This window comes from Eschrichtius robustus, chromosome 4 (assembly GCF_028021215.1).
Source record: "Eschrichtius robustus isolate mEscRob2 chromosome 4, mEscRob2.pri, whole genome shotgun sequence".
Classification (NCBI taxonomy): Eukaryota; Metazoa; Chordata; class Mammalia; order Artiodactyla; family Eschrichtiidae; genus Eschrichtius; species Eschrichtius robustus.
In genome coordinates this window covers 40231007-40253182 of record NC_090827.1, presented here as the reverse complement: position 1 = coordinate 40253182, position 22176 = coordinate 40231007, and the positions used below count along the sequence as shown (strand labels likewise).

General features: G+C 37.6%; 1 protein-coding gene across 1 annotated transcript in view; it reads left to right on the top strand.

Annotated features, from left to right (window-relative positions):
• Positions 1 to 22176, top strand: part of IQCM (IQ motif containing M) — a 371477-nt gene that overhangs the window by 60128 nt on the left and 289173 nt on the right. Inside the window, 1 exon segment of the mRNA XM_068541959.1 lies at positions 8687 to 8707. Coding sequence (XP_068398060.1) covers positions 8687 to 8707 — 21 coding nt within the window.

The window sequence follows — 22176 nt, the reverse complement described above, 5'->3', positions numbered from 1 at the left end:
GTGTCTCTAGGTCTGAAGTGGGTCTCTTGTAGACAGCATATATATGGGTCTTGTTTTTGTATCCATTCAGCCAGCCTGTGTCTTTTGGTGGGAGCATTTAATCCATTTACATTCAAGGTAATTATCGATATGTATGTTCCTATTCCCATTTTCTTAAATGCTTTGGGTTTGTTATTGTAGGTGTTTTCCTTCTCTTGGGTTTCTTGCCTAGAGAAGTTCCTTTAGCATTTGTTGTAAAGCTGGTTTGGTGGTGCTGAACTCTCTCAGCTTTTGCTTGTCTGTAAAGGTTTTAATTTCCCCATCGAATCTGAATGAGATCCTTGCTGGGTAGAGTAATCTTGGTTGTAGGTTTTTCTCCTTCATCACTTTAAGTATACCCTGCCACTCCCTTCTGGCTTGCAGAGTTTCTGCTGAAAGATCCTCTGTTAACCTTATGGGGATTCCCTTGTGTGTTATTTGTTTTTTTTCCCTTGCTGCCTTTAATATGTTTTCCTTATATTTAATTTTTGACAGTTTGATTAATATGTGTCTTGGCGTGTTTCTCCTTGGGTTTATCCTGTATGGGACTCTCTGTGCTTCCAGGACTTGGTTAACTATTTCCTTTCCCATATTAGGGAAGTTTTCAACTGTAATCTCTTCAAATATTTTCTCAGTCCCTTTCTTTTTCTCTTCTTCTTCTGGGACCCCTATAATTCGAATGTTGGTGCGTTTAATGTTGTCCCAGAGGTCTCTGAGACTGTCCTCAGTTCTTTTCATTCTTTTTTCTTTATCCTGCTCTGCAGTAGTTATTTCCACCATTTTATCTTCCAGGTCACTTATCCTTTCTTCTGCCTCAGTTATTCTGCTATTGATCCCATCTAGAGTATTTTTAATTTCATTTATTGTGTTTTTCATCGTTGCTTGGTTCCTCTTTAGTTCTTCTACGTCCTTGTTAAATGTTTCTTGCATTTTGTCTATTCTATTTCCAAGATTTTGGATCATCCTTACTATCATTATTCTGAATTCTTTTTCAGGTAGACTACCTATTTCCTCTGCATTTGTTAAGTCTGGTGTGTTTTGACCCTGTTCCTTCATCTGCTGTGTGTTTTTCTGTCATCTCATTTTGCTTATCTTACTGTATTTGGGGTCTCCTTTTCACAGGCTGCAGGTTCGTAGTTCCCGTTGTTTTTGGTATCTGTCCCCAGTGGCTAAGGTTGGTTCAGTGGGTTGTGAAGGCTTCCTGGTGGAGGGAACTAGTGCCTGAGTTCTGGTGGATGAGGCTGGATCTTGTCTTTCTGGTGGGCACGTCCACGTCTGGTGGTGTATTTTGGGGTGTCTGTGGCCTTATTATGATTTTAGGCAGCCTCTCTGCTAATGGATGGGGCTGTGTTCCTGTCTTGCTAGTTGTTTGGCATAGGGTGTTCATCACTGTAGCTTGCTGGTCATTGAGTGATGCTGGGTCTTGATGTTGAGATGGAGATCTCTGAGAGATTTTTGCCATTTGGTATTACGTGGAGCTGGGAGGTCTCTTGTGGACCAGTGTCCTGAAGTTGGCTCTCCCACCTCAGAGGTACGGCCCTGATGCCTGGCTGGAGCACCAAGAGCCTTTCGTCCACACGGCTCAGAGTAAAAGGGAGAAAAAATAGAAAGAAAGAAAGAAAGAGGCTATAATATAGTGAAGTAAAATAAAGCTATTATAAAGCAAAGCTATACAGACAAAATCTCACCCAGAAGCAGATACATATACACTCACAAAAAAAGGAAAAGGGGAAAAATTAATATATCCTGCTCCCAAAGTCCACCTCCTGAATTTGGGATGATTCGTTGTCTATTCAGATATTCAACAGATGCAGGCACATCAAGTTGTTTGTGGAGTTTTAATCCGCTGCTTCTGAGGCTGCTGGGAGAGATTTCCCCTTCTCTTCTCTGTTCACACAGCTCCCAGTGTTCAGCTTTGGATTTGGACCCGCCTCTGCATGTAGGTCGCCTGAGGGTGTCTGTTCCCCGCCCAGACAGGACGGCGTTAAAGGAACAGCTGCTTCGGGGGCTCTGGCTCACCCAGGCCGCGGGGAGGGAGGGGTATAGAGGAGGCGGGGCGAGCCTGCGGCGTCAGAGGCCGGCGTGACGTTGCAGCAGCCTGAGGCGCGCAGTGCGTTCTCCCGGGGAAGTTGTCCCTGGATCATGGGACCCTGGCAGTGGCGGGCTGCACAGGCTCCCGGGAGGGGCGGTGTGGAGAGTGACCTGTGCTCCCACACAGGATTTTTGGAGGCGGCAGCAGCAGCCCCAGCGTCTCACGCCCGTCTCTGTGGTCCGCGCTGATAACCGCGGCTCGCGCCTGTGTCTCGGTTCTGCGCTGTTAGCCGCGGCTCGTGCCCGCCTCTGGGGTCCGCGCTGATCGCCGCGGCTCGCGCCAGTCTCTGGAGTTCGTTTAGGCGGCGCTCTGAATCCCCTCTCCTTGCGCGCCGCGAAACAAAGAAGCAAGAAAAATTCTCTTGCCTCTTCGGCAGCTGCAGACTTTTTCCCGGTCTCCCTCCCAGCCAGCTGTGGTGCGCTAACCCCTTCAGGCTGTGTTCACGCCACCAACCCCAGTCCTCTCCCTGGGATCCGACCGAAGCCCGAGCCTCAGCTCCCAGCCCCGCCCGCCCTGGTGGGTGAGCAGACAAGCCTCTCAGGCTGGTGAGTGCTGCTCGGCGCTGACCCTCTGTGCGGGAGTCTCTCCGCTTTTTCCTCTGCGCCCCTGTAGCTGTGGGGTCCGCGCTGATAGCCGCGGCTCGCGCCCGTCTCTGGAGTTCGTTTAGGCGGCGCTCTGAATCCCCTCTCCTCGCGCACCAGGAAACAAAGAGGGAAGAAAAATTCTCTTGCCTCTTCGGCAGCTGCAGACTTTTTCCCGGACTCCCTCCTGGCTAGCTGTGGTGCGCTAACCCCTTCAGGCTGTGTTCACGCTGCCAACCCCAGCCCTCTCCCTGGGATCCGACCAAAGCCCGAGCCTCAGCTCCCAGCCCCGCCCGCCCCGGCGGGTGAGCAGACGAGCCTCTCGGGCTGGTGAGTGCTGCTCGGCGCCTAGCCTCCGTGCGGGAATCTCTCCGCTTAGCCCTCCGCACCCCTGTTGCTGCGCTCTGCTACGGGGCTCCGAAGCTTCCCCCCTCTGCCACCCGCAGTCTCTGCCTGCGAAGGTCCTTCCTAGTGCGTGGAAATCTTTCCGCCTTCACAGCTCCCTCCCACTGGTGCAGGTGCCATCCCTATTCTTTTGTCTCTGTTATTTCTTTTTTCTTTTGCCCTACCCAGGTACGGGGGGAGTTTCTTGCCTTTTGGGAGGTCTGACGTTTTCTGCCAGCGTTCAGTGGGTGTTCTGTAGGAGCAGTTCCACGTGTAGATGTATTTCTACTGTATCTGTGGGAAGGAAGGTGATCTCCGCGTCTTACTCTTCCACCATCTTCTCCCTAACCCCATAACCAAGCTTTAAAAAAAAAAAAAAAGAAATATGATGGAATCTTATAAATGTATGGTTTTTTCCCTTTTCACAAATTTCTCTATGTTTGACTTGAAAAGGAAAACAAAATTGAATACTTCTGCATTTTCAAGTTTAAGTTTAAGGAACTGAAGTTCTTCAATACACCTTTGAATTCTAACTTCAAAGATTAATTATCATACATTAAATACTCATTTTATTTCAATAATGATAAATGTGAGTGCATTCTAAATATTAATTTTCCATCAAGGAAATTTATTTATTATGCATTTATTTATTAGAGCTAATTTTTTAGTTGATAATATTTGGTATATTTGAAGGTATGACAACTGCATTTCTGTAAATGCATTCTGTATTTCAGGCAAGTGAGCCTCAACTTCTTCCCCTACTTTTGTGGTCAGTGGGAGTTTCTTATGTGTTACATAACAATTTGTATTTAGGTTATTCTGATCAATTTAATAACATAATGAGGATATTATAAAATAATGATAGAATTCCTCATGGCATTTCACATTTGTGTTGAAACAACTCTGGTATTTCACCTTAATGTTTGCACAATATTTTGCTTAAGTGAACGAATTGTGGTCTACTTCTGTTAGAATCTTTCATTAATAGGGAATCATTGAAAAATGCAATTAATAATTCTAATTTGGAGATTTAACTAATAGTTAACCAGGGACTAGTTATAAGGAAGCAAAGCAAACTACAGCTATGTATCTTGATCCCATTCTTGATCATATAAAAAAAATTCTAGAATTTCAAATGGAGTTTTGCAAAGCTTCCTGCATACTCAAACCTCTCATATTTTCCCTTGACAATATGATTTTGTCATATAAGGGGTACCTCAGTTCTTTGGCCAACTGCATAAACGTGACCACATGAGTGACAGCTAGACTAATGGATCCTGTAAGTCACTCATTTATTTACTATTTATTGAATACCTACTATATGCCAGATATGAAACTCAAAAGCGGACAGTCACAGACTTTCTTCATAGACCCTAGTTTTTTGATTGGCAGAATGTTTTAAAATCCTAAAAATTTATGTAACATTTCTATAATATTTGAACTAGCAATTGCATTTGTAGGCCAAAATAATGACGTGCATCTTTGTACATTTACAAAGAAATATATTCACTATATGTTATCAAGTATAAAAAATAAGCTAAAAAGTTCATGTACATTTATGTACACCTAAACATAGAGAAGGTGTGGGGTATATTACACATGTTAATCATGACAAATGGAGTGAGTATAAAGTAGTAATAAGATGCTTACTAGTGCCTTAAATCCCACTGCCTGGATTCAAATCCTGGCTCCACCCATTTGTAGCTGGAGTAATCTGAACTATATACTACTTAACCCCTAAATCTCTTAGTCTCTTCCTTTATAAAATGGGTATAATAATAGTAAATATTCAGAGGCTTGTTGTGAGTATTAAATGCGGTAAGACATATAAAGGGCTTAGAATAGTGCTCAGCTCATAGGAAGCATTTAAGGCTTTGCAGTTATTATTCATGTACTAGGGTAGTGAATTAGGGGTAATTTTTATTTTCTTACTTTTGCTTATTCACATTTTCTAAAGTTGCTACATGGTGTCCCTTTTTTGATTCAGCTGACTTGATTGAAGCTCTCCAAGTCATGATAAGAAAACATATTATTTAAAATCTCTTGCAAAACAGAAGAAATAGATATGATGCATGTTCATTTTTCTGATTTTTATTAGAATTTTTCTTTCAGAAAGCAAATGTTCCTATGTTATCCCTGCTTAGATATACAGCAAAATTTGGTATTATTTTGTCTTCATTCAATAATAAATATTTATAGAGGGCCTACCATGTGCCCCTTACTCTGCAGTGAGGGTCCTGAGGATACAATAGTCATAGTCTCTGTCGATAGGAGATGAGGTTTTCTCTCCATGATTTGCATCTAATCCTGTAACATTAGTCTAGAAAGTTTGATTACTAGTAAATCACTCAAAGCTCTACCTTCATGTTTTGGAAACAGAATGGTGGACTCATTTTGTGCCTTCCCCATCATCAACCTTGGCTTGCACTTACGACCCATGACCTCCTCTTCCATGGGGCTTTTGAAAGAAAATGGTGAGTCACACTGCTTAAGTGTGGTAGCAACACAGTGACTTTCATTATTTTTTATTCATTTAAAATGCAAAGTCAAACAGCTACTGTTGAACAGTCATTTCCTTTATATTTCATTTCAAATAATGTGTCACAAGATAGAGATTTCAGAAACAACCACTAATAACTAATTTTCAGCTCCTTTATTTGAACTTTAGAGATTGGATTTTTTTTAATGTGTGTAAATATTGAAGGTTTTAGGAAATTATAAGAATAAATTCTTATAATTTTAAACGTCTCTCTATAGTTGAGTTTTTGTTATTTTAAAAAAATATGTATTTCTTCAAAAGAAAATATAGGTGACCCTCTAATGTCCCTTAAGTGTGATTGAGCAACTCTCTGGAACTTGGTGAGCTATCTGATGACCTTAGGGGCTGTTGATTCAAATAAACTATTTTGTAGTTTTCCCTCTTTTTAACTTGTTACTCATGTTCTTGAGCTTCAGGCTGTCATTAAGAGAAAACTCTTCTTGTAGAGTGGGACTTTGATTGATTTTGGAATACATTTTTGAAAATTTGCAGAATAAACTCCTCCTTGGGTTCTCAAGGCACTCTTGTTTAAAATTTCCTTTATCCATCTACAATTTTACCAGCCTTTATTTGTTTGGATTATTATAGAAGGAATTTAAACATCAACTGGAGGCTGATCAAACACATTTTTATTAATCGAACCAATATTCATCCAAACTATTACTGTTTGTGAATATAATGTCAGAATCTTGAACACATACAATAGGTCTATTTAAAATTTTTGCTTGTTATATTTGTCCATAGCTTAAATTCTTTTAAGGCTTGATCAGCTAATTTGAAGCCCCAGGGTAGTAGAATAATGTGTGGGTCTCAGTTGAGTCTAGCATTAAGTATGTATGTGAAGAGGTAAGTGCTGTCAAAAATTCCTCATATGGTATAGGGTCCAGTGGGTGAAATAGTTTTAATAGATAACAGTCTTAAAATCTGATAACCCTAGAGACTTCCCTGGTGGTCCAGTGGTAAAGAATCTGCCTTCCAATGCAGGGGACACGGGTTTGGTCCCTGGTCGGGGAACTAAGATCCCACATGCTGCAGGGCGACTAAGCCCATGCACCACAACTACTGAGCTCTTGTGCCTCAACTAGAGAGCCTGCGTGCTGCAAACTACAGAGCCCACATGCTCTGGAGCCCGTGTGCCACAACTAGAGAGAGAAAACCCACACACTGCAACTAGAGAGAAGCCCGCCCGCTGCAACGAAGAGCCCACATGCCTCAACGAAATTCCTGCGTGCCACAACTAAGACCCAACGTAGCCAAAAATATATAAATAAATAAATAAATAAATAAATAAATAAATAAATAAAATAAACAAATAAAATATTTTAAAAAAAACCCGATGACCCTGAAAGCTGAGGTTTACAGCCCTTAACTACGACGTAGTGAAAGTTCTACTAATTGTGTGACATTTAGAGTTTATTCAGGATCATCCTAAGGGTTGATGAAAGCCTCTATTTTCAAATACCATCCACCTCAGGTAAATCACATGTGTCTTTCCCTTGTGGAGGAGCCTATTAGCCCATTGAAGTGTTTGATAATTCTCATGGCTTTAGTTTGAAAGTAGATATGTGAGTCTTCTTTCTCTGTATATGTGGAGCTTACTATACCGGAGCTTGACCACTGTTTAGTGCTAAAGATAAGATAGAAGACCTTTCTGCTAAAATATTTGTTGAGAGAATCCCAGTTACTAGCTATAGATTATTGTGAAATTGTGAGTGGAAGGCTGGCACCTACATGATATGTTTTGAGATTTGCTAAAAGTTCTAGCTATGCAAGAATGTTCTGCTGAAATATCTGAAATATTTACTAATAGAACTATAGCTTCATGAAAGCTAAAGAATCCATATACTTACCACAGTGACTGGCACATATTGGGCATTAATAAACATTTGTTAAATGAATGTATGAATGAATGAAGATAAATTGAAAGGAGAATCCACTCAAATGGAATATACTTCTGTATGTATCTGTGTGTCTGTTTCTATACAGTAAGCTAAAACTTGATAACTGATAAAAGAAAAAAGAATTTGGGAAAATCAAATACAATAATAACAGCAGTGAATATAAACATGTAAAAGAATAACACTGGACACTATCTTTTTATAGTTCTTGTTTACGCTGATTATATGTAGACTGCACAGATACCATAAAAATAAGTAAAATGTTATGCAGTGTACTTTACATGATTTAAAACCAAATTGTTGGGCAGATTATTAGTTTTATGATGTAAGTCTCTCAATACTCATAAACCTCATGGGAAATTTAAAGTTAAACAGGCTAAAATGATAAAAAATGGCAGTAAAAATCATTATTTCCAAATGCTACAGGGTAGCTATTCTTTTTTCCTTAAAATGAAAGGTATTTTTAATCAAATAAGAATGGGAATTTCATCACTGCTTTGTTGTATGTGAGGTTTTTGTTTTATTTTGTTTTGTTTTAAGCGAAACTGCTCTTTTATAATTGCAACATTTTAAAAAATAAGGGCAGAAATATCTGAGGGCCTGTGGCCAGAAACTTATTTTATGTAAGCTACTAGTAAAATGTGAAAAATGTTGATTTTCTTTTTGAATAACCTAGGTGTGGTCCTGGCTTTGTGTCTTGGGTGAAGAAATAATGAATATAATTTTTATGCTTGCTAATTTTTTAGTTCATTTTAAGGCTATAGTCTAAAAATTTGTACAACAAAGACTTTTCTCCACATATATTATTGTAACTCTGTTTAGTTTAGTAAGTTACAGCTTCCCTGAATGTCTGAAACAGCCACTGAGGTCTGTTTAATAACAGAATGTTGCTTAAATTGTGAGAGAATATAGATCTTGTGGTTTTCTCTGGGGTGTTCGGTAATTTACTGGGCTCTTAAAGTTGGCCAATTTTTTTTTAGGATAAATAAATTATTCTTATTAAAGGAAAAAGGAAAGGAAATTAGAACATAGGAATTAAGACAAAGTCATGATTTCTATCCATTTGACATATAGTATATAATAATAATATATTTATAATATTATATATGTAAATGTATGTACCTTATACTGCTTGAAGCCTTGCCTTTTAAGGCAGTATAGCACAGTGATTAAGAGTGTAGGCACTGGAGTTATTGTAGTTACTCTAATGAGGTTAGAATTCTGACCCTGACAGTTTCTAGCTGGGAAACCTCATTCAAGTTAATCACTCTGTGACTCAGTTTCCTCATTGGTTAAATTGGGAATAATAACAATACCTACCTAAAGTTTTTTTGATAATGCTTGTAAAGTGTATAACATACATCCTAGTGCTTAATAAATTGAGCTGTAATTCTTAGCTACAGTTCCCTTGATATACATAGTAAAGCATGATAGACTTGAAAAGGCTTTGACCTCTTAAAGGACGTATTACTAGAAGCACAAGACACACCTCATTACAACATTGCCTTACACTATCAAAGCACTGAACTCAGGAAGTGAGGTTTATGGTTATTGTGTAAACACAATCATGGCAGCCTTTCCTGGATTCAACTATTTTTGCCATTGTCATTGTTCGCATCCTGTTCTAGACCTTGACTCTTCCTGTTTGCCCTCCTATTTCAGTGAATTTGGAAGGTCATCTTTTTTTTTTTTTAATTAATTAATTAATTAATTTATTTATTTTTGGCTGTGTTGGGTCTTCGTTTCTGTGCGAGGGCTTTTTCTAGTTGTGGCAAGCAGGAGCCACTCTTCATCGCGGTGCGCGGGCCTCTCACTATCGTGGCCTCTCTTGTTGCGGAGCACAGGCTCCAGACGCGCAGGCTCAGTAGTTGTGGCTCACGGGCCTAGTTGCTCCACGGCATGTGGGATCTTCCCAGACCAGGGCTCGAACCCGTGTCCCCTGCATTAGCAGGCAGATTCTCAACCACTGCGCCACCAAGGAAGCCCTGGAAGGTCATTTTTAAATTGGTATTCCTCAAGCACCCCTTTCACTGGTGATTTTTCTCCCCATCTTTATGATTCTAATGGAATAGGCCCATGGTAGAAACTCTTTAACAGACTTTTTCAAAGAGAGTTCTAGGAAGGTGTCAAAGAAGCCCACGTTGCTCTCCATAAGAACCAGTTCTCTGTGTGGCCTGGTGCAGATCCTTTCAGTTCTCTGTCATCCTCAAGGAAAGAATGAAACTGCCCTCAAAGAAAGGGATGAAAGGTTAGAAAATGTCCTTTTCCTGTATGGCTGCTTCTCAGATATTAAAACCTCTCTACATAATCATTGGCAGGAGAGAAGAGGACCAATCCCCCCAGACTCTGCTCTTGGCAAGATTTCTTACCTCTCCCTACTTGCTAGGTTCACAGCCTTGAGACCCTCAGGATGAATCTTATTAAATGTGTCCTTTAACTCTGTCTACATTAGTCTCCACAAGACACCAAGGACTTCCAGGTCACCTCTTATCATCAAAACCCCACTATCTATATAATTCTGTATGTCTTTCTTTTCTGACTTTATCCCTCACCCTTCCCACCTCTGAAACCTATTTACTGTTCTCCTTGAACTGCTAGCCAGTAGCCAGCAAAAATCCTGAATCCTTAACCTCTTCTAAGTGTTCCCTTCACCTTCTTGGTCTAGTTGAAATCTGTGCTCTGTCCGCAACCCTCAGGACATTTATTTCTCTGCTGCTCTCTTAAGAGGTGATGGTCTTCTCTCTCTCTCATGCTTCATGTCTCTGGGACTAGAGATGGGGAGGTGGCCTCCTTATTCCTCATGCTGTTTCTAGACCATTCTCCCTCCCTCGTTGCTAAATCTCCCAGCTTTGAATATCATGTCATCAAAATATCCTTCATTACCTCTCCTTCCTACTGTAATCTATTGATTTGTATCCATTCTCTCATATCCTAAAGAATTTAGCCCCTGGATCCTTGTAACTTTCACTAGCTCTAGTCTTGTAATAACTCTTTGTGATTTTGGTATCCAAATAAATAAGCTCTCTAACTCATTGGCTTCTTCATTCCTTGAGCTCTTCTCCTCCAGTGAGTTTGGTGCCTGTCATACTATATACGTATATATATATATACATATATACACACATACACATATATATGTGTGTGTATATATATATATATATTTTCTCTGAGAGTTATGGCCTAGAGACCTTTGAAGTAGTTCCAAAATCTCATTTTGAAGAGCACCACCAGTCAACCAGACTACCTTCTAAACTCCAACATTTTTTTAAACTCTCACTGGGTATCTGGGGGCCCTCAATGTTCATAGGCCTGGAGATTAATTTTTGAATTTTTTCTCGAGCTATACTCATTCTCTTGGTAATTTTATCTAATCCATAGCTTTAACTACCATTTACATGCAGATGACTCCACATTTATATCTCCAGCCTGGTCATTCTCCTCAATTCCAGCTCACATTCAAATGGTTAATCAACATTTCTGCCTGGGTTTTTATTAGGCATTTCGAACTTAACATGCCTGACTCAGGAACTTTGTACATGTTGTTTTCTGCCTAGAAAGCTCTTTACCTTAGACATCACAGCATCACTCCATTACCAATTCTGGGCTTTGTCCAGATGGCTTCAGATCAGTGAAGCCATCTCTGACCAGCCTATTATAGTAGCAACTATACCCCCCACCCAGCCCCATTTACCAATCCTGCTTTATTTTGATCTCTAACACTTAAGTCCTCAGGACATATTGCCTATTTTACTTATTTGGTTTTGTCTACTCCTGCTAGAATGTAATCTCCATGAATGCAGATAGTTTTGACTAATTAATTCATTAATAAATCCCTTGGACCCAGAATCATTCCTGGAACATAGGAAGTGCTCACTATATTTTGTTGGATGAATGAAGATACTGCTATTTTATTTTCTAAAAGAGTGGTAACAATTTTCATGTTTATTTTTTCTATTCAATGAGGAAAGTTATCTAATTTATCAGAATAAATATTTTCACCAATGGAGCTCAAATATGTTGTTGTCATTTTGAATAAAAAAAATTACAGCTAGAAAAAATACAGCTGTGTGTGTGTGTGTGTGTGCACGCATGTTTCTGAGCATATCGTGAACAACCATGTAAGGAAAGACTTCTGGGTACAGAACACCTAAAATTGCTAGTTAAATATTAAAAAAATAACTTTAGTAACCTGGCTGAACTGCCAGGAAAGGACAAAAATAATAAAAGCAGAAAATATAAATAAGCCTGATTCCGTAGGGGTTTAATGTTCCTTAGAGTAATTTGTTTTTTAGGGCTCATACTTATTCCTGGTGGCCTAGAACTTTCCTAGTTTAAAAAAAAAACAAACTGGCATCACTTTTCTCTGTCTTCCTGTCTGTCTATCTATCTATCTATCTACGTATCTATCATCATTTATTGTACATGCATGTATTTGTTGTCTGGACTCAGGTATCTAGAATTAGATTAATAGAAATTATTGTTTCATGATGCATTATCATCACTTGTCCATGAATTGCCCCCTTTAATTTAATTTTTGTATTATTTAGTATTATCATGAACACAAATAAAATCATCCCTCAGCCCAAAAACTATAATATTGACAGAAACTATCATCTACTGTGTGCCTCTTGCAAATTCTATCCCTATGCTTCCACCCCAGATTTGGAGGAATTCTGTTACACTGTTGGTACTAATCCTTTGTTAATTATATTGTGGCTAGTCTTTTCACTTTATCTAAGGTGTCTTTGATAAACAAATAATATTGATTTAAATACAGTAAAATTTAGCAAAAATCTTATCCTCTCCAGGATAATAAAAGGGCTATGAAGCACTTTAGATTTGCTCTTCCTCCGTTTTGAATTTCTTACTATCATTTTCCGTTATTTCAATTTTCTCTTTTTTTAAACTTTAATCCCACAAGCCATGCCATAATTTTTATTAATTATTAAAGATAATGTTTATTTAGATATACCTGCCTCCAGGTAGATTAAGAATTGAGAAAAACAGACATTTTTAGAATGAAATACAGATGGACATGAAATATCCTTCCTTTTATTTAGGCCTTCTTAGAACTGTCTCAATAATATTTTATAATATTCTGCATTTTTAAAAAAGATTTATTTGATGTTTTTGATGCTATTTTAAATGGTGTATAAAATTTTATTTTATCCCCATCCCCTTTTCTGGAATGTAGAAATACAGTTGATCTTTTTGCACGGACCTTATATCTTTCTGGCTTTTATAAATTAACTTACTACTTCTAGTAGTTTATCTGGTTTATATGTTGATCATTTTAGACTTTCTACATACACAATCATGTTGTCCATGAATAAGGACAGTTTTTGTTCTTTGCTTCCTATTCTAGAGCTTTTATTTATTTTTTCTTACCTTATTGTGGTAGTGAACACCTCCTACACTATGTAAAATAGAAGTGGTGAGAAGCTTTCTTGTCTCATTTCCTATCTCAGAAGGAATTATTATATATGTTAGCATTAAGTATAATATATTGTGTTTGTTATAGACTCTCCTTATTATACTAAAAAGTTCCTAGGTTGCTAAGAGTTTATCATGAATCGATGTTGTACTTTATCAAATGATTTTCTTTTTATCTCTTAAGATGATTGTATGATTTCTCTCATTTGTTCTTTTTTTTTAATAAATTTATTTATTTTATTTATTTATTTTTGGCTGTGTTGGGTCTTTGTTGCTGCGCGCAGGCTTTCTCTAGTTGCGGTGAGCGGGGGCTACTCTTTGTTGCGGTGTGTCGGCTTCTCATTGTGGTGGCTTCTCTTGTTGCAGAGCACAGGCTCTAGGCCCGCGGGCTTCAGCAGTTGTGGTACGCGGACTCAGTAGTTGTGGCTCACGGGCTCTAGAGTGCAGGCTCAGTAGTTGTGGCGCACGGGCTTAGTTGCTCTGCAGCATGTGGGATCTTTCAGAACCAGGGCTCGAACCCGTGTCCCCTGTGCTGGCAGGTGGATTCTTAACCACTGCACCACCAGGGAAGCCCCTCATTTGTTCTTTTAATGTAGTGAATTATACTCATTGGTTTTCAGATGTTAAACTAATCTTCAACCCTGGAATAAACCTAATATGAATTCAATTTGCTAATATTCTTTTGAGGGTTTTTTCATTTTATTGAAGAGAGAAATGACCTGTAATTTTGCTTGTTTTCATCTTCTTTCAGTTTTAGTAAGTTATGTTTATAATGATATTCTAAATTGTCAAAAGTATTGCCATAAAGTTGTCCACAGTAACGTTTGTACTGATGTCTTCTTTTTAATTTTTGATATTAATTATTTAGGCGCTCTCTCTCTCTCTCTCTCTTCCCCCCTCTCCCCCTCCCTCCCCCTCCTCCTTCCTCCCTGTTTCTCTTTGGTCAGTTTTGCTAAAGTCAGTCAACTTTATTTTTTTCTTTTTTATTTAAACCAAATTTTTAGCTTTGTCAAATTTCTCTATAGTACACTGCTGTCTATTTCATGAATTTCTGTTAATTGCTATATTTTCCTGATCTTCATGCTGTGGTCAGCTCTGACTGAGCACCTTGAGACCCTAATATTTGTTATTTGGTTTTACTTCAGCATTTACTCGTAACAGTGAACACTTTCTAAATTCTGTTATATATGGTATTGTTATCTAATAAGTGTGATGCAATCTTCTCTCAGTAAAATGGATGAGTTTTTTGAGGACATCAGTCCTTCTTTAAAAATAGCCGATAGAAAGTGGAAGACACATGAGATCTCAAAAAATGTTTTATAAATAGTCCTCGTTCCCCTGTGAAGATCGCTTAAAATGAAACCCTCGCAATTAGACTCATATTAAGATCAATAGCAAATTTTTAGTTTTCATTTCTTTTTGTTATAAAAATACATATAATCATATTAAAGAACATTTGGAGAAAAGAAAAAACTTGTCCATTAGTGCCACCACCCTCTCCATGATTATCAACTTGGTTTATTTCCTTCCAATTTTGTTCCCTTTGCATCTTTTTAAAACCTAGTGGCTATGCAAATTTTGATTTTTTTCTAATTAAGTCTAATAATTTCCTTTCATTAATTGGATATAAATGTCCATTTCATTTTTTCCCAGTGATTGTAAGAGAATTCTCCTCCACGTACCTGGGTAGCAAACTCTCCAGCTTCTTCACCTGCCTGCCCCTCCAGGGCTTACTCAGTGTACTAGTTAGCTTGGGCTGCCACAACAAAATACTATGCACTCGGTGGCTTAAACAACAGACGTATTTTCTCACAGTTCCGGAGGCTGGAGGTCTGAGATCAGGGTGCCAGCATGATTGGGTTCTAATGGGAGCTCTCTTCCTGACTTGCAGCCTTGTAGCTGTTTTCTCACCTGGCCTTTCCTCAAACCATATATTCAAAGAGAGAGAAGTCTCTGGTCTTTTCCTATCCACTAATCCCATCATGAGGGCCGCACACTTATGATCTCATCTAAACCAAATTATCTCCCAAACATGCCATGTCCGAATACCGTCTCATTGGTGGGCAGGGCTTCAACACATAGGTTTTGTGGGGACACAGTTCAGTTCATGGCACTCAGTATCAGAGGAGGAAAAGACATGTTCTTTGTTTCTGCCTTCTGACACTGTGTGAAGGCAACTGAAGGAAGAAAGGGAGGGAGGGAGGGAGGGAGTCTCAACTCATTTCGGAAGTGGAAAATAGATTTTTTAAAGTAACAAAATCTAAGATAGTAAAATCTCTAAATAGATTGTTTTATGCAAGTTTCCACTATATCACAACAGGTGGAGTGGGAGGTAGTTGATGCTTGTCTTGTGTACATTTATTTATTTATTTATTTTATTGAAGTATAGTTAATTCACAATGTTGCGTTAGTTTCCAGTGATTCAGTTATACAAATATATATATACACACACACACATATATATTCTTTTTCAGATTCTTTTTCATTATAGGTTATTATAAGATATTGAATGTAGTTCCCTGTGCTATACAGTAGGTCCTTGTTGTTTACCTATTTTATATATAGTCCTGTGTATATGTTAATCCCAAACTCCTAATTTATACCACCCCCACCCCACTATCCCCTTTGGTAACCACAAGTTTTTCTATGTCTGTGAGTTGCCTTGTGTACATTTAGACTGTTGATATTTGCCCTTTTAATTCTGTCCTTACCTATCTCCCCAAATTCTACTGTAATCATTAAGTACCTTCTCATAAATACTTTCATTTATTAGTGCAATTTCAGTTATTTTATACCAAGGTGATTACAAAAGTGATTTGAAAAAGTGAAATTTAAGATATTTAAAATATTTTTATTATTTTTGCCACAGTGGCTACTCAAAATATTAACTGAAGGATAGGTATTTATAATAAAATAATAGAACAAATTTCTTTTTAATATACTAGTAATAAGTTTCTTTTTATATGTTATCTCCTTGGTTCTGATGGGATTTTCAGGAATGGCCAGTCTGACTTTTCTCATCTTTCAGGTGAAGAAACTAAATATCAAGAAGCTTGCAACTAGCTCAAATCTCACCAGTATCAGGCTTCTGATTCTCAGTTCTTGTTCCATTTTATTGTTTTGCTTTATAGATGTTCATATCGTCTTATATGTAGCAATGAATATTTTGCTCTATAACTCTAAAATTAGGATATTTTAAGGCTGTATTTCAAGGCAGAACAGAATGATTCAATATACGATGAGCTTATAAAATGACTATTTCGTGGTACATTTAATGTTATGAACTGAAAGCTCGTGTAAATTTGTATGATTTTTGAATCAGTTTTAGTCCATCTGACCCCATACAGTCTAAATTGTGTGTTTCTTACTACTCTACATATTTTTTTAAATTGCATTCTCAGTCAGTCTTAAAAGTTCATCAATGATGTTACTGCATCTGCCTTTATATTGAATTATAAATTGGTTTGTATTGCTTTTTCAGTATGTAACAATATAATAGGAAAGATAGTTGTCTTGTATGATTCCCCACTGCTCATGTTAACAGACATTTCATAAAAGTACAAGTGTTTTATTGTCTGAAAACACAACTTGCCTCATCTTTTTTAGGAAAATATGAAAAATATTTTTAATGTATCAAATTTTAAACAACCAAAAATTTTCATGCTGGGAGAATGCATGCTATTAAAAGTGTTCAGGAAATCTCTAAGAGATACTTGTGGGGTGTAAAAACTGTTTTCGATCCATTACAAGCATGCTTGTGTCTTGAATCCAGGTATTTCTCTGTTCACCATATGCTCTGTCAGGAAAAGAAGAATGAATATGCTTTAGCTAATTTTAGGCCAATTTTTAAAATCTCAAGAGAGATTGGATATATAGTCAATAAATATTGATGGAGGAAGATGTATTCCACAGTGAATTACATATATTCCTTATTCAAACAATCTCAAAATATAGTCGATTCAAATATGAAATTTCTTATTCAAAATAATCTTGAAATTTTAAAATTTTATAATTTTAAAATTACAGATAAGCAATTCATTTATATATCCTGAAGTAAGATTGAGAGAATATCTTTTGGCCAGTGATGTACAGTAGAAATAAAATTTGAGAAACACTTATAATTTACAATTTTCTAGTAGCCACATTAAACAAGTAAAGAGAAGCAGCTGAGAGAAATTTTAAACACACTTTTATTTAACCTAAAGCATATATACAAAATTTATCATTTCAATATGTAATCAGTATGAAAAATTATTAACATATTTAATATCCTTTTTTTCTTTCTTACTAAGTCTTTGAAATCTTGTGCATAATTTAACACACTGTACATCTCAATTTATACTAGCCACATTTCAAGTGCTCATGGGCATATTGTTACCATACTGACAGCACAGCCTTGGATTCGGGGCTGCACCAGATCTCGGTCACTCATTTCTGTGATAATGCTTGGCACATAGTAAATGGACAGTAAATGTTTTAAACAAGAGAAAAAGGAAGCAACGAAAGGTAATAGGATAAATTTGTAGTCAGATAGAGCCATGTGTATACCCACTTACTAGCCAGATGCCCTTGGTTTGGGTATTTACTCTTCCTAACCTCTGTGTCCTTTTGTAGGAATGAGATATTTGTATCTGCCTTTCAGAATTATTGTGAAAGTGTTGAAGTATCGTAAGCTGAGCACCTGGTTAGTTCCCTTTCATCCCATTTCTTTTCCGAAATCTGAATTAAGTCACATATTAGATGACTTAATCTATTTGTATCCACTTTTATTAGATCTTATTGATTACCCCACCAAACATAGTACTTTTTTTCAGTTACATGTGAGTGGAAAGGAAGAAGCTAGAATCAGAGAGTAGGAGGTTCTTGGCATCAAAAGTGGAGCCAAGGACAATTACGTTCAGTTGCTTAGCATGCTGTGGAATTAATTGCCTGTGATCTTAATTATACATAATTTATAAAACAGCCTTTAAACACGGAGGCCTACATTTAGATATAGGAACAATTCTGGTAAATCAGTTTCAGCCTGATAGCCAATTTAAAACATTAATGACACCATCACTTCAGATCTTCTCACTTCCCTTCTGCTCAGGCCTGACCCAGGGCTCCAGGACTTGCAGAAGGAAATAGAAGGCCTCACACACATGCGTACACAATATAACCTACAGGCAGAAATGAACAGAAAACATTATATGTATGTTGTGGGGCTGGCTTCATGGGTATGCGATCCTTCAGTCACATAGGGCTCCACCCTCAGAGGGGGTCAGTGCTTGGGGCTTAATGCTCTGTGGTTGCCATTGTGAAATTCTTAATAATTTTACCTTTAAAATTGTGGTTTGTGAATGAGTCTGATAGGATAATAGAACATGCACTGGAAGCTTGGAGCCTTGGTTCCCAGTTGGTTCCACCTCCCGGCCCCTTCTCTGTCCACGGGGATGGGGTCTTGACCACCCACTTCCAGGTTCCAGCCCAGTGACTGCAGCCACCCTCTGCCCCGGATATGGGTCTGGATGCAGGAGCAAGAAAGGTCCCATGGGTATACGCAGCCCGCACACCTATGTGGGTCTGCGCTTGCCCAGCCAGTGTCCTCATGCTCAAGGGAACACATTAAATAGCAAATAAAACCACACCATGACAGACTGAGAGAGACGGCTGAATAAATGAAAACCTGGTATGATGTGATGAAGAATTACGTAGTTACACAGTTAATCCTGTGTAAGCACTATGCAGCTCATAAAATAGAACACTGTCAGTGCCCAGTAGTCACCCCTCCCCCACCATTTCTCTTCCCACTAAGAACACTCTTATTCACCCCTCAGAGTTAACCACTAGCTTTAGTTTTTGTGTTAATAGTGTCTGTGCTTTTCTCTCTATAGTGTCTGTGCTTTTCTCTCGTTCTACCATCCAGAGTGACGGTGAATTATTTGTACATATTTTTAAAATTTATGTAAATTAAATCATGCTGCATGTATTTTCTGTGCCTTACCTGTTTTGGTCCACATTACTTATAAAATTTGTCCATGCTGCTAAATATTACTGTAGTTTGTTATTTCCACTGCTGTACAGTATACCATTTTAGGAATATATCATGAAGTTTTCAGTCTATTCTTGATGCACGTTGAGCTGTTTTCACTTTAGGACTATTATGAGCCATACTGTGTATGTCTCCTGGTGCACATGTATAAGACTTTCTCTAGGGTTTATACCAAGGAGAGAATTTTCTGGTTCATGGATTATGTATACCTTCAACTTCTCAATAATATCAAACTATATTGCAAGATTAATACTAATTCACATTTACACTTGCAGAGAATGAATATTCCCATTGTTTCTCAACCTCTTCAGGTCTTAGAATTGTTAAACACCTAAATTTGTGCCAATCAGTTGGGATTCAGTGTTTTAAAAATTGTTTACTTTAATTTGCATTTCTCTGATTTTTTATGAGATTGAGCATTCTTAACATATGCTTCTTGGCCATGTGGATTTCCTCTTTTAAAAAATCTTGTTTAGTTGCTTCTTTTCCTATTTTCTTTTGAGTGTCTTTCTTACTAAGTTGTAAAAACTCTCTGTAAAATTTTATAAACTGCAACTTTGTCAATTGCATGTGTTGAAAAAACTTCTCCAGCTCCATGGTTTGTCCTTTTTTTTTTTTTAACATCTTTATTGTAGTATAATTGCTTTACAATGGTGTGTTAGTTTCTGCTTTACATGGTTTGTCTTTATATACTCTTTTATGGTGTCTCTTGATAAGTAGAAATTGAAAATTATCAATGTTTCCATTATGACTATTTCTTTTTGTATCTTGTCTTTAAAATGTGAAATTCTTTGCTACCTAAGGATCATTGAATTAATGTCCATTATTATCTTCTAAATTATTTATTGCTTTTATGTATATATTTAGGTTTTTAAGCATATTGGAGGTGATTTTTGCGCAAGGTGTGAGAGAAGGATCGAGTTTTATTCCTTCCTCATTCTCCCCCACTCCCCTGTCATAGAGACCCTCAATTGTCCTAGAAATGTTTACTGAAAAATCCCTTCATTACCTAGTGGTCTTCAGGGCCACCTCTGCCATATAAATGTCCACATGTGCATAGGTATGTTTCTGTGCTCTTTTTCTGTTCCATCAATCTGTTTGTCTAGCCTTGGAAGAGTACTACTACACTCTCCTAATTACCATATATTTATAATAAATCTTTTGTCTAATTTTCTAGTTGTTTGTGACAGGAGGTCAGTTCCCATAGCCGTTAATATTTCATGAGTAGAAGACATATTTTCTTTATACATAACTATGACTCCCTCCCGTGAACAATAACGGAATTTGTATGTATCTATTTATTCTTCCCTCCTTTCTCTTTAACCCACCACCAGATTTTGTTAGATATGTGTTTTTCTCTTACTCTATACCTTATACTTTAAATATACCTCTTTTTGATCATGCAGTTTACTAATTCCAAATGATACTTTTCCCCCTTGACTATAAATGATGTTGAAATCGGCTACTCACATCATTTACCAACTTCTTTTCCCTCTTAATATTTCAGTTAGTTATTTATTAGTTGTGTCATCTAGGCTAGAATAAAAATCTTATGTCACACTCATTTTTCTTGAGTAATTTGTAGACATTTCTCCACTGTCTTTTAGCTTGGGGCTTTGCTTCTCAGGCGTATTGTTCTTTTGGCCTGGCTATTCAAAAGATTCTTTAATTCTGCATTCTAATAATGTTTCTGAGATATGTTTCGATAAGCATCAAACTGAGACAGTTTTTTTTTCCTGATATAAAGTATGTCCTTCAATTTGAAGATCCTAATTTTACTTTATTTTGGTAATTGCTCCTGAAACTATGTCCTTAATATATTTTTATTCTATTATTTTGTTCTTTTTTCTTCCTTTGCCTATTCCCTATGTGTATCATTTTCTTGTAATCCTTTTGAAGTCTTTCTTTATTGTTTTTCACGTTGTTCTCTTCTATCAATCCTGTTTTCAGTGTCCCATAGTCAGTCTTCATTCCTCTTTTTTTTAAAAATTCAATTTACCTAAACAAAAAACAAAAACAGTTCACCCATTTCTTCCACCCTCCATCCCCTGCCTCTGGCAGCCACAAATCTATTCTCCATATCTGTGAGCTTAGCATATATATACATATACATATATGTATTCACAGATTCCCCATATAAGAGACATCATACAGTATCTCTCCCTCTCTGTCTGACTTATTTCACTTAGCATAATGCCCCTGAGGACATAGGTCTTCATTTCTGCAAATGATTTTATTTCTTTCCATCAGCTCACGTGGTTATTTCTATTGTCTGACCATATCTTTCTTCAGCTTTTACATTCCTTTGCAGGGGGTGTAGTTATTTAATAGAAACAATTACCTTTTTTTCCCTCCCCAAACCTTAGGCAATATGTTTGGTCAAAATGTTTACATTGTTTGTGGCAATATTTTTCATCCCTTTTGTTCCCCCTGGAAACATTTTTCTTGTGGTATTTATCCATCATATTTTTTAACATCTTTTCCATTTTATTTGTTTCTGCAGTATTTTTTGTATACCTTTTATGCTAGTCCCTTTTTTTTTTTTTTCATTACTCACATTGTGGTGAGTTCTTCCTGTACCAGCCACTTGTAGGAGTTTTGGAGGTTTGTGTATGTCAGGAGTCAGAGCAGTTTTCCAGGTTAATGGGAGACACCGCCAATGACACAGGTCCCTGTTTGTACATGAGTTCCTTTAGCCTCTACTTTCTGCTCAGCCATTCTGTGCCCACTCTGAGGGACAACTCACATTGCTGACTGTCTCTTCTTACCCCCACAACAAGGAGGTTGAGTCCTGAAAATATGCCTCATCCCTGTGTGATTCCTCATTCAGCCCCCTCTCCTGACTTCTTGAGACCTTGTAAGAATGTGGTCCATGGTGCTTCTGCTGTCAGAATAAGCACCTCAGTTCCGTTTTTCCGAAGGGATTTGCTCCTCGGGTTGTGGCTACTTGTTGTAGCGAGCTATTCTCTGCATTGTCTGAGATCTGCAACCATGGGCATCTTTAACCGCCCTTTCTTCCACTCTCATTTAACTTTCATGTATATTTGGAAGCTCTTTCTCAGATAATGTGCTTCTGAGTTGTGGATGTCTTCTCATTTCATCTCAGGAATTTGCTTTTCTGATTTTTTCATTTTTATTATTATTTTTGGACTGTCTCTAAGAGAAGAAGGGGCAAAGACTATATTTTTAACCCAAAATTT